Source organism: Oncorhynchus keta, unplaced genomic scaffold (genome assembly GCF_023373465.1).
Source record: "Oncorhynchus keta strain PuntledgeMale-10-30-2019 unplaced genomic scaffold, Oket_V2 Un_contig_1027_pilon_pilon, whole genome shotgun sequence".
NCBI classification, from domain to species: Eukaryota; Metazoa; Chordata; class Actinopteri; order Salmoniformes; family Salmonidae; genus Oncorhynchus; species Oncorhynchus keta.
Window position 1 is genome coordinate 197,244 of NW_026277059.1, and position 13,894 is coordinate 211,137.

General features: G+C 41.9%; 1 protein-coding gene across 1 annotated transcript in view; it reads left to right on the forward strand.

Annotated features, from left to right (window-relative positions):
- LOC118372296 (A disintegrin and metalloproteinase with thrombospondin motifs 7) overlaps positions 1-13,894 on the forward strand; it is a 200,145-nt gene that overhangs the window by 88,466 nt on the left and 97,785 nt on the right. Inside the window, exons 13-15 of the mRNA XM_052500303.1 lie at positions 5,807-5,940; positions 9,130-9,250; positions 9,887-10,131. Coding sequence (XP_052356263.1) covers positions 5,807-5,940; positions 9,130-9,250; positions 9,887-10,131 — 500 coding nt within the window. The remainder of the gene's footprint in view (positions 1-5,806; positions 5,941-9,129; positions 9,251-9,886; positions 10,132-13,894) is intronic.

The following is a 13,894-nucleotide window of genomic DNA, read 5'->3' on the forward strand; positions in this document are numbered from 1 at the left end:
TTGTGGAGCAAGACAGACAGTGTGTCTCATTCTGGTATAAATCATTTTTTCATCTATTCACCTGGAACTATGAAAAGTGTGCAAACCAACTATTGTTTGGCATGCCAATAAGGCATACTTTTACAACAGCACTTAGTAATATTTAACTGTACTGTGTGTGCTGTGTTTATCAGGAATAGAAAGAGAAAACGGCTTAAAATAAGCAATGCAATACGTTAACATTTCTCAGTTTACTACCGTGAATAGACAAGGTTGGAAAACCATGATTCCTTGTCGAAATAGAAATGTTCTCATTGGAAACTCTTCTATAACATTATATACAGTATCGCACAGCAGCTCCTTGTGTTCCCAGCTTGTAATTTACTATGTTATCAGCCTGAAGAATGTTGAGACACGGGACACCGACCAGATTAGCCCTAGCTAAATGAACGTGGGGGTGACGATAACGTTAAGCCTGAGTTCAGGTTACACAGGTCTGTGCAGTGTCAGTAATCTGCAGAGTGGTATTGCTCTGACAGTGGATGTGTTAAATACAGGACCGAATATGTAAACAAGGGTAATGCTTGAACCCTACAGTACCTTCGGAAAGTATTCAGACCCCTTGACTTTTCCACATTTTTTTACATGACAGCTTTATTCTAAAACTGATTTAAAAAAAAATTCTCAGCAATCTACAGATAATGACAAAGCGAAAACAGGTTTTGTAGACATTTTTACTAATTTATTAAAAATAAAAAACAGATACCTTATTTACATAAGTATTCAGACCCTTTGCTATGAGACTGGAAACTGAGCTCAGGTGCATCCTGTTTCCATTGATCATCCTTGAGATGTTTCTACAACTTGATTGGAGTCCACCTGTGGTAAATTCAAGTGATTGGACATGATTTGGAAAGGCACACACCTGTCTATATAAGGTCCCACAATTGACAGTGCATGTCAGAGTAAAAACCAAGCCATGAGGTCGAAGGAATTGTCCGTAGACCTCCAAGACACGATTATGTTGAGGCACAGGTCTGGGGAAGGGTACCAAAACATTTCTGCAGCATTGAAGTTCCTCAAGAACACAGTGGCCTCCATCATTCTTAAATGGAAGAAGTTTGGAACCACCAAGACTCTTCCTAGTGGCTGGCTGCCTGGCCAGGAAGGACCTTGGTCAGGGAGGTGACGAAACAACCCGATGGTCACTCTGACAGAGCTCTAGAGTTCCTCTGTGGAGATGGAAGAACCTTCCAGAAGGACAACCATCTCTGCAGCACTTCATCAATCAGGCCTTTATGGTAGAGTGGCCAGACGGAAGCCACTCCTCAGTAAAAGACACATGACAGCCCGCTTGGAGTTTGCCAAAAGGCAGTTAGACTCTTACCATGAGAAACAAGATTATCTGGTCTGATGAAACCAATATTGAACTCTTTGGCCTGAATGCCAAACATCACATCTGGAGGAAACCTGGCACCATCCCTACGGTGAAGCATGGTGGTGGCAGCACCATGCTGTGGGGATGTTTTTCAGTGGCAAGGACTGGGAGACTAGTTGGAATCGAGGCAAAGATGAACAGAGGAAAGTACAGAGAAATCCTTGATGAAAACCTGCTCCAGAACGCTCAGGACCTCAGACTGGGATGAAGGTTCACTTTCCAACAGGACAATGACCCTAAGCACAAGGTCAAGACAACGCATGAGTGGCTTTGGGACAAGTCTCTGAATGTCCTTGAGTGGCCCAGCAAGAGCCCGGTCTTGCACCAGATCAAACATCTCTGGAGAGACCTGGAAATAGCTGTGCAGCAACATTCCCCCATCCAACCTGACAGAGCTTGAGAGGATCTGCAGAGAAGAATGGAAGAAACTCCCCAAGCCAAGCTGGTAGCGTCATACCGAAGAACACTTGATGCTGTAATCGCTGCCAAAGGTGCTTCAATATAGTACTGAGTAAAGGGTCAGGAATACTGATGTAAATGTAATATTTCAGTTTTGTCATGACTGGCCTGTGAGGATCAGGTTACAGTGGATCATGGTTCTACAGGGATATCTCTGCCTCCCGCAGAGGGGGGGGGGTATAGAGGGATTGATGGGAGGGGTGTTTATGATACCTCACTCCCATTGTAAATCTTAAGGCAGCAGACTAATCCTTTTTCATTTAATGTTTAGGACTGGAATGTCTGTGTGGGCCTTATGGAGAATCTACCTCAGAACTGTAACATGAAATAAATGGACTTTGGGCAATTATATTTCATCAACCAAAATGGTGGTAACAGTGATAGATGGAATATGAGAATGAATGTTTATTTTTGTGACGTCATGAAGTTAAATGACAGCGCTATAACGAAAACATTAACTTTCAGAGTTTTCATTAAATATGCATGTTTACATACTGCGCGTTGTGTAGAAAATATCCATACCAAAGAGAATGTTTTTGTAACGATGAACTGTAATTCTAGTTGTCTAAACGAGATCGTAGTAAGTTCTAATACCTTGCCATCGAATGATCAGGGCGTCGGCCAAACCTATCCCACTAAGCGGAACTCTGCCCACGAAGAGATACCCAATGGAGACCTTCAACACGTAAATACATGCATTATAATTCTGACCCATAAGAGCGGCAATTCGGGGCAAGGTGTCAGGGTTAAACTAAGCATAGTTTACAAATGTATCCAAGTGTGCTTTTATCTTATGCACTTTCTCTCTCTCTTTTTCTTTAAATCTCCATCTTGTTTAACACGTGTCATATTGTGTTGGTCTGCGAGGGACCTGTTGCCATTGTATTAAGTTCTAACCAATAACTTAGACTGTTTGTCTAGTGTGTGTATCTTATGTTATCATTTAGCTTGTTAGTAAATAAGTAATCAACTCAATTTGTGCAGTATGGAATGATTTAGTGAGACCCGGGTTTGTGCAGATTTACGAATTATGTGACGTTCAGAATGAGACTGAGGAAATGAATGAGTTAGTGACTGCTAAGAAATCGATATCCTGATAATCTTTGAGTGATTTCGGGAAACAGTAACTCATTAAACAAACTTTTCCCGTGGTGCCCCAGGATACTGAGTTAATGGTTACAGGATTAATTTAATCACGTAATTATAAACATAGTTAATTATTCAATAAATAGCATGTCATCACATTAACGATAAATACGTCGCAAGTTTTTAGTTGTTGTAAATTAGCAAAAATGTGTAAAAAACGTTTTTTTCTTTGTGATTATGGGGTATTGTGTGTAGATTGATGAAGGAAAAAACGGTTTAATCCATTTTAGAATAAGGCTGTAACGTAACAAAATGTGGAAAAAGTCAAGGGGTCTGAGTACTTTCCGAAAGCATTGTATAACATTGAATTTGTCCCAAAAATGAAATTTAAAAAAAGTATGTTTTGAAGTACCTGTCCTATACAGTGAGGCAAAAAAAGTATTTAGTCAGCCACCAATTGTGCAAGTTCTCCCACTTAAAAAGATGAGAGAGGCCTGTACTTTAGGTACACTTCAACTATGTCAGACAAAATTAGAAAAAAAATCCAGAAAATCACATTGTAGGATTTTTCATGAATTTATTTGTAAATCATGGTGGAAAATAAGTATTTGGTCACCTACAAACAAGCAAGATTTCTGGCTCTCACAGACCTGTAACTTCTTCTTTAAGAGGCTCCTCTGTCCTCCACTCGTTACCTGTATTAATGGCACCGGTTTGAAGTTGTTATCAGTATAAAAGACACCTGTCCACAACCTCAAACAGTCACACTCCAAACTCCACTATGGCCAAGACCAAAGAGCTGTCAAAGGACACCAGAAACAAAATTGTAGACCTGCAGGCTGGGAAGACTGAATCTGCAATAGGTAAGCAGCTTGGTTTGAAGAAATCAACTGTGGGAGCAATTATTAGGAAATGGAAGACATACAAGACCACTGATAATCTCCCTCGATCTGGGGCTCCATGCAAGATCTCACCCCGTGGGGTCAAAATGATCACAAGAACGGTGAGCAAAAATCCCAGAACCACACGGGGGGGACCTAGTGAATGACCTGCAGAGAGCTGGGACCAAAGTAACAAAGCCAGTAACACACTACGCCGCCAGAGACTCAAATCGTGCAGTGCCAGACGTGTCCCCCTGCTTAAGCCAGTACATGTCCAAGCCCGTCTGAAGTTTGCTAGAGAGCATTTGGATGATCCAGAAGAAGATTGGGAGAATGTCATATGGTCAGATGAAACCAAAATATAACTTTTTGGTAAAAACTCAACTCGTTGTGTTTGGAGGACAAAGAATGCTGAGTTGCATCCAAAGAACACCATGCCTACTGTGAAGCATGGGGGTGGAAACATCATGCTTTGGGCCTGTTTTTCTGCAAAGGGACCAGGACGACTGATCCGTGTAAAGGAAAGAATGAATGGGGCCATGTATCGTGAGATTTTGAGTGAAAACCTCCTTCCATCAGCAAGGGCATTGAAGATGAAATGTGGCTGGGTCTTTCAGCATGACAATGATCCCAAACACACCGCGCGGGCAACGAAGGAGTGGCTTCGTAAGAAGCATTTCAAGGTCCTGGAGTGGCCGAGCCAGTTTCCAGATCTCAACCCCATAGAAAATCTTTGGAGGGAGTTGAAAGTCAGTGTTGCCAAGCAACAGCACCAAAACATCACTGCTCTAGAGGAGATCTGCATGGAGGAATGGGCCAAAATACCAGCAACAGTGTGTGAAAACCTTGTGAAGACTTACAGAAAATGTTTGACCTCCGTCATTGCCAACAAAGGGTATATAACAAAGTATTGACATAAACTTTTGTTATTGACCAAATACTTATTTTCCACCATAATTTGCAAATAAATTCATTAAAAATCCTATAATGGGATTTTCTGAATTTTTTTCCCTCATTTTGTCTGTCATAGTTGAAGTGTACCTATGATGAAAATTACAGGCCTCTCATCTTTTTAAGTGGGAGAACTTGCACAATTGGTGGCTGACTAAATACTTTTTCCCCCACTGTATCTGTGAGATTTATTAAGAAGGCTTTGAAAAATAAAAAAGGTACAGTGGAATTACCTGTGTAGCTTGATAAGGGGAAAAAACAATCAATTATAGAATAAGGCTGTAACGCTAACAATTACCCAACTGACAAGCTAACTGTTACCCAACTGACAGGCTAACTGTTACCCAAATGACAAGCTAACCGTTACCCAACTGACAAGCTAACTGTTACCCAACTGACAAGATAACCGTTACCCAACTGACAGGCTAACCGTTACCCAACTGACAAGCTAACCGTTACCCAACCGACAGGCTAACAATTACCCAACTGACAAGCTAACTGTTACCCAACTGACAAGCTAACCGTTACCCAACTGACAGGCTAACTGTTACCCAACTGACAAGATAACCGTTACCCAACTGACAGGCTAACCGTTACCCAACTGACAAGCTAACAATTACCCAACTGACAAGCTAACTGTTACCCAACTGACAAGATAACCGTTACCCAACTGACAGGCTAACCGTTACCCAACTGACAAGCTAACCGTTACCCAACTGACAAGCTAACCGTTACCCAACTGACAGGCTAACTGTTACCCAACTGACAAGCTAACCGTTACCCAACTGACAAGCTAACCGTTACCCAACTGACAAGCTAAATGTTACCCAACTGACAAGCTAACCGATACCCAACTGATTACATACGGTAACAAATGACATAATGCTTGCTTGGTCATGTTATGGTCATGCTTAGGACAGGTTTGGTTGTCTTAATGTCAGATACAGGCCTAAAGCAAAGTGATACCTTGTCGCTAAAGTAAGGTGACACCTAACCTGTTTGTGTTTGCCAGTGAACCCCTGCGAGCTGCACTGCCGCCCTCTGAACGAGTACTTCTCAGAGAAGATGCTGGACGCGGTCATTGACGGGACCCAGTGCTATGAGGGCAGCTTGAGCCGAGACATGTGTGTTAACGGCATCTGCAAGGTAGCGGCAACCTTGTCCCCAGAAATCTCTCTTCTCTCTGTCTCTCTCACTCCCTCATGCCTCTCGCTCCTTGCTCTCTCACTCTCTCTCATTCTCTACTCAAATTGTCATTCCCTCCTAAAGTCTAAACTTAATTTGTTAAGCTTCCCTTGTTGACGTACTTCTCCTGGTCTCAACATTGTGCTTTAGGGATGTAATTTGATATGCACTTTGTTTAGTCGGGCTGCTGCTTGTTTTCTCCGCGCAATGATGTTGAAAGCTTTACATTCTGTATGAAAATGAGTGTGTTGTTCGAGTAAGTCATTATCTCGCACAGTACAGTCTCACTGTTGTCCAATATCTTCATCCCAAAATGTCAGACTGTGCTCCAAGGTCTGATTGGACCAAGAAAATAATGATACACTACCCGAGATGCATCATTTGGTAAATTGATGTACTGTAGTCGGGACACATTTTGTTGTCATGACCCCAGTTGACCCCAATTGAGCCATTCTGTTTAAAAGCTGGCTTTGTTTAATTGGTTTTGGCTGAAAGCAGTTAAATATTTAGACTGTTTATAAGCCAGTCAAATATTAATGTTAGAATCTATGCTTTTAGCCTTTTATCTTGTTTCATTTACATCTTCAAACAAGACCAACATTGTGACCCTGGTCTTTGGTTTCCATAGTTTCCACTCATGTCCAAGACATAGGTCATGTTCCCCTGTTTAGACGTTGCGTACATCAACCAATGATTGCGTGCCATGTCATCGACTGTGCCGTTGGACACCAGATTGCTTTAACATGTGACGTGGTTAACTGATACGTAAAATACCTATCAAGGTATCGTAAGACCTGGCATGCATCAGCAACACCTGAGCAGAGGAACGTGCTCATTATCTAAGGACTGGAAGATGAGGGATTTAGAGTTCACAATGCAACTGAGGTTAAAGGGAAGGATCACCTCAAGTTAAAGGGATAGTTTCATTTGTGAATCATCACTCCAGAGGATAGTTCACACTAAAACAACGTTTGTCAGATGTTTTCATACGGGACAAAGTCATCTGAAGTTTAGCTCCGTCCACACCATCTGTTGTATAGATCTGGCTAGGCTATATGCACCAGGATAAATCAGCAGGGCTCAGTTTCACCGAAGCTACTGAAACAATGAGCAATTGCACATTCGTCAAACTCATTCCACAGAGGGCTGAGTATCGGGGCGGCAGCGTAGCCTAGTGGTTAGAGCGTTGGACTAGTAACCGGAAGGTTGCGAGTTCAAACCCCCGAGCTGAACAAGGTACAAATCTGTTGTTGTTCTGCCCCTGAACAGGCTGTTAACCCACTGTTCCCAGGCTGTCATTGAAAATAAGAATATGTTCTTAACTGACATGCCTGGTTAAATAAAGGTAAAATAAAATAAAAATCTATGGGTTTTCGCTCCTCCCTTGTACTTTATTAATATTAAGGTCACTCCGCTGTTTGTCTAGTTCCTAATTGAAAGGAAAAACCAAAAACCCACAGACACTAGGCCCTCCATGGAATGAGTTTGACACCCCTGAGCTATTGGAACCTCTTATGTTCCACAGTATACACAGTGGAGGCTGCTGAGGGGAGGACGGCTCATAATAATGTCTGGAACGGAGCAAATGGAATGGCATCAAACACATGGAAACCATGCGTTTGGTGTATTTGATACCATTCCACCAATTCCGCTCCAGCCATTACCACGAGCCCGTCCTCCCCAATTAAGGTACCACTAACCTCCTATGATACACAACAAATGACACGTATATCACGTTGGAGCTATGGAGCTATGGTCCTTCTGTAGCTCAGTTGGTAGAGCATGGCGCTTGTAACGCCAGGGTAGTGGTTTCGATTCCCGGGACCACCCATACGTAGAATGTATGCACACATGACTGTAAGTCGCTTTGGATAAAAGCGTCTGCTAAATGGCATATATTATTATTTATTATTATTATATATTATGGAAATGTTTGTCAAACATTGTTTTTAAGGTGAACTATTTCTCTGATGACAAATGCTCATTCCTGAGTCCTGTCCCTCTACAGGAGATTGTAGAGCCTTGTGCTCAAACGTTTCCCTCACTTTTCATTTTTGCGTGTCAGACAGGTGACATTAGTTTTCTGCATCACCTCAGACAACACTCAACGTTATTATAGTACATACTATGTTTATTTTTTGGGAAAAGACACGTTAATATTTTACTTGCAAGGTGGACGTATTGATGGATAAAGTCATTATCTCCCAACAGTCTCACTCTTGTCCGATATCTTCATGCAAACTTTCAGACTGTGCTCTAAGCTCTGATTGGACAAGCTAACGAATTTGGATGACTTCATGGGGCGAGGATCACATTTTGTTGTGGTAACCCCAGTTGAGCCGTTCTTTTTAAATGCTGGCTTTGTTTAATTGGTTTTGGCTGAAAGCAGTTAAATATTTAGTCTGTTTATAAGCCAGTCAAATATTGATGTTAGGATCCAACTGAGAATTTGAATATAGAACGTTTCTCTGATAAGTTTTCATTTTGTCCATATTCTTTCCAAATAACATATATATATGTATAGTAGATGGATAATTTGGTTACTAGATGTAGTGGGGACACAATGTGGTTGTGGTAACCCCAGTTATCAACTGCTAATTCCTGAGTCCGATCACGCTACAGGAGATTGTCCTGCCTTGTGCTTATTGCTACCTTAGCATTTTTTTCTTTGTTTGTTGTTAATTTTCTGCATCACCTCAGACAACTCATTTTTCAATATCTCAGTGACTACAGAATAAATGGGGAGATGATTATCTAGCAGAACTGTGAATTTGAATATAGAAAGTTTCTTTGATAAGTTTTGTACACATTATTTTCACAACATTATTATAGTACTCACGATGATTATTTTAGAAAAAAGACCAATTGTGAATGTTTTGTTACAAAGTGGACGTATTGATGGATACTTCTGTTTCAGTGCGAGTACATTATGTTGTCCTCAAATTATCTTAATATGATTCCGGTGAACCCTAAATATTGAACCCAAAGACGTACTGATGTCCTAAAATGGACACCATACACTGTAATGCGTGGCATCCATTTTAGGTTATCCTTTATTCTCTGCCGAAGGCCTGTCATTCTTCTCTGCTATCAGTTAAATCGTTATATAGTATGAAACGGCAGGTTCCTGCTTTGTTTTGATCTTTTCAGAATGTGGGGTGTGACTATGAGATTGACTCCAACGCGGTGGAAGATCGCTGTGGGGTTTGCCATGGCAACGGGTCTACTTGTGAGACTGTGAAGAAGACCTTTGAGGAGAGTGAAGGGCTTGGTATGACACTCATGCTACTCTCTGCACTTAAAGTGGCCCTCCAGTCTCCTTTTTCACCTCATTTAACTCCTGATTAACAAAAGGCCCATCCCAATAGGTGGTCAAGGTTCTGTATGTCGTGACATTTTAACCTTTGGTGTGTACTTTACTGTATTTATACTTGAGATACCACCTTTTCAACAGTGAAAGTATTAAAAAAAAGAATCTATGGAGAACATCTACTGATATAGGATCAGCTCTCCTCACCTCAATCGGAACCTTAACCATTATGAGATAAAAAACCAGACTGACCCTGGAACAGGTTTTTAAAGTGATGGGCAGTGTACTGTACACTGGGTATTGTTGTCAGCGTCCTGTAGCTTGGTTTGATCTGTCAGTTTGAATGTGAACTAGGTCATGTACTGCATCTCAAGTTTCTGTCTCATAATCAACCAAATGTTTGGTGGTACAGTATTATATTTCCATAGACTTCAAAGCACAAGTCTGACATCAGTCCCTTTTTGTGGAGGTATTAAGAAGGTATCAAGCTGGGTGGATTAAAAGACAATAAAGTAGGTGAAATTGAAAAGGAGAAAAGTAAAGTGTACCGAGGGTAGTAGAGTTGGAAGATAAACAGCCCCTCTGTCTGTCTCCCAGGGTATGTGGACATTGGGCTGATTCCAGAGGGGGCTCGGGAAATTCGTATCGAGGAGGTGGCTGAGGCTGGGAATTTCTTGGCTCTCCGGAGTGACGACCCCGGAAAGTACTTCCTGAACGGCGGTTGGACTATCCAATGGAATGGGGAATACAAGGCAGCGGGGACGGTGTTCACCTATGAGAGGACAGGACAACTGGAGAACCTGACCTCCCCTGGACCAACCCTAGAGCCAGTGTGGATACAGGTAGGATCACATACTCGTGCATCACACACTCACACACACACACACACACACACACACACACACACACACACACACACACACACACACACACACACACACACACACACACACACACACACACACACACACAGCATGTGCCAAATACTCCGAGCTGTCGTTTAACAAGCATTGCATGGTTTGTTTATCTAAAATACCTTCCACTTGAGAGATGTTATCCAGGAAAAACACACGTAAACAGACTAAATGTTCACTTACACACATTTATTTTGTTTTGTTCAACTTTAATCAAACCGGGACATCTCTTTTCAATTAAACTCTATTTTGCATGATCGGCTCTGGTTCTAGTTTCATGGAGATCTAAGATGATGTTCGCTTTTGATTATAAGTAATTATTTCCAAACAGGTTTTGGTTGTTCAGGCAGTGTAGGTGTTTACACAGAGCTACAGTAATTAAATAAATGTATCTTATTTCAAAGGCTGTGTTATTTCAAAGACTTTAACCCTGCTGTGCCAACCTGTGCAAAACTAAGGGTACAGTTTCCAAGAATTGTTTGTTGTTGACCTTGAGAGAATCCACTTTGAATCTGTACAATTCTCATCCAGCGAGAATTCCTTTGTGTTATGGCTACAAAAGAGAAGGGTTTTTTGGTCGAAGCCATTTCGTTTCGAATGGTGGTGCCATATTCTATCCTCCCTGTCATTACAAATTCCCCCCATGTACAGTAAATTCATCCACATCCAAGGCATCACAACAACTGAGCAACATTCTCAATGCCTGTTTTTAGACATTAAAGTAGCTGACTGCCCAGTGAAAATCTCACTTTTAACTCCTATCTGTTAACTCATATCTACATAATGTTGTTGACTCGTCCTGTACTCTTATTTCTGGCAGAAGCATAAATTGGAGAAAAAAGCACTTTAAAAAACCCATCTCAAACCGACGGTTTCAAAAACGCTGGCTATTTTCTCATAGAACAAGTTGTCATCTCCCTGAGGAGGATGAGCTAGCCAATCAGCGGCCTAGAGGAGGATGGGCTAGACAATCAGTTTTCTACCGGGAAACGCCCACACCAGGCCAGGTGGTGGAGGCTGTACCAGGGGGCAGATAAAGGGCTTTGTCCCACTGTGGGGATCTGAAGCCCCCCTAGCCTGGCATGGTGCCCACCAGGGTAGGGTTGGAAGACAGCTTCTGTCTGTCTGTTGGACCACAGACAGTGGACAGGGAGATGAGTACCGGCACTGATGTCATGTTGACCTCTTCTCTCACTGGCGCTGCTGGAGTCTACTAATAGCATCTCTCTCTCTCTCTCTCTCTCTCTCTCTCTCTCTCTCTCTCTCTCTCTCTCTCTCTCTCTCTCTCATGAGTTGATGCTTAACTTACTTTCATTCTCCCTCTCCCTCTGTCTCTCTCTCTCTCTCTCTCTCTCTCTCTCTCTCTCTCTCTCTCTCTCTCTCTCTCTCTCTCTCTCTCTCTCTCTCTCTCTCATTCTCCTCTCTCTCTCTCTCTCTCTCTCATGAGTTGATGCTAACTCTCCCTCTCTCTCTCTCTCTCTCTCTCTCTCTCTCTCTCTCTCTCTCTCTCTCTCTCTCTCTCTCTCTCTCTCTCTCTCTCTCTCTCTCTCTCTCTCTCTCTCTCTCTCATGGGTTGATGCTTAACTTTCTCTCCCTCACACCAAATGAGTGTTTCTGTGGTGGTTTCTCACTGATGGTTCAATGTTTTTGTTATGAACTCTAATGAGACCACCTGTGTGAGGTAAGTGCACCATGTGTAGTTGTTATGTTCTGCAGTAAGTGGAAACCTATAATCAACAAGTGAGAAGTGGTTGATCATGTGTACATAACTGTATGACAGTCACACGCAGCGCAGCACTGAAACAACTTAACAATCTACAGTGTTATTTTTGAACATTTAGCGATAAAATTCCCTTGCATCTCTATCTCACTGAGGACACAATGGAAACAGATGATTTCCAAATCATTTAGCCCGTCACAAGACCCCATGACAATCTCAGCCAAAATGCTTTTGTTTTGGGACATGTGCCACTCAAAATTCAATGTTCCTATCTCCGTCTCCAGAGGAAAAGTTTTGGAATGCCTTTCAGAGACAAATACCTTTCAAAACAAATATTTGCACCTTGTCCAAGTAAAACCCTGTGGAGAGAACAGCTGTTGAGCCGACTCCCCAGATCCCAGCTTTACCTTTCCATTAATGTCAACTGTGTCTGCTCACACTCTTTACCCGTCTTGCACAAAGCTCATTCATCACCTAAGTGTGTCAGCCTGTCCAAACACAGGATCAGGGAAGTGGCAGCTCGGTTGTTAAGTCCTCTCAAATGGACCCTACAGTTCATTGTAACAAGCTTCCAGTGACACACAGAAAAGTCAATGACTTGAGGGAAGGGCGAAGGATGTGTCAAAAAGAGTGTTCAAAGGGCAAACACGTAACCATGGTGTTTGCTGAGCGTTGAAACCCGTAACCATGGTGTTTGCTGAGCGTTGAAACCCGTAACCATGGTGTTTGCTGAGCGTTGATAGATATTGGAGATGAGGAGCGTTCCCTGTGGAACTGGATTCCATCTTCAGGTGTTTGTCTCCAGGGCCTCATGTTGGAGATGGTGATGGAGGGTCTGGCGTGGATGGGCTTTTATGTCCCATTTGACCACTTTACATCGTGTGTCTGACTTGAAGTGGCACTCAGACTGTCATGTTTCAGATATCACAAGGGAGGTAAGGTGTCTGGTAGATTGGACACATTTACCATGGGGTTTGGGGGCAACTGGAAAAATATTTTTGTAAACCTTGGCAACACGTTGTACAGAGAAAACACATTTGCATGACAAGGATGTTCATTAAATTTTGAGCGATAATCACAGCCAAGTGTAAAAAGACTCTTTAAAATCGGATAAGATAATAATATTACACTCCACTTTCTGCCAGTCTTGCTTGTCTGAGCTTGATTCATTTACTTTGCTCCTCTGTTTCTGCTGACAATCCATTAACTAGATGTGAATCTACTTTCTGTACTAGCATAAGATGGAAGACAAATTAATTAGCTTCACAAACGTAGTCCATACGCCAAGTACCCACAAAAAATAATATCCATGACCTTTTGATGGTGAAAGACAATGTACTGGATTGAAAATGTGTCTGTGATTATATTCGAATACATGCAACGTATCACAATTATTCATGACTAATTGAGTATTCCTTTTGGCTTGTTGAATGCATATGCCTTAGTAACTGCTTACGGAATCATTTGTTATATCAGTGGGCTTTATTCAGAATTGTCAGTGTATCAGTTAGTCCCATGAGAACCCGCTTTGATGTCAGTTTTGGGAAAAAGCGAAAGAAGATTTATATTGTTCAATCAAATATAGCTTGTTTCCCAGTTTGCCTGAAGTGATCTTCAGTCCTCTGACTAGAGCTGATTCTAATAACAATGATTTGAATCAGCAGCAATACATTGACAGTAAAAACAAAGATGAATTGTGTGGAGCCACAACGTTTTGTTCTGTGCTGTCACTGTGAATGACAAATGACAGTTCTTTGGGAAAATCATTTGTCATAGGCAAGCGCATATCTTGACAGCCACTGTCTCAAATTCTGTTTAGTCTGCGTCATGTAATTATTTATCTCACGTGGAAGAGATATCACAGCCAGGGTTTCACTTCTAACTCTGTATAAAATGGTCAAACTCACTGTGACATGACTTAATAGTCAGACGTAACACTTTGTGCTTTGACTTTGTCATGTTTGCTCCATT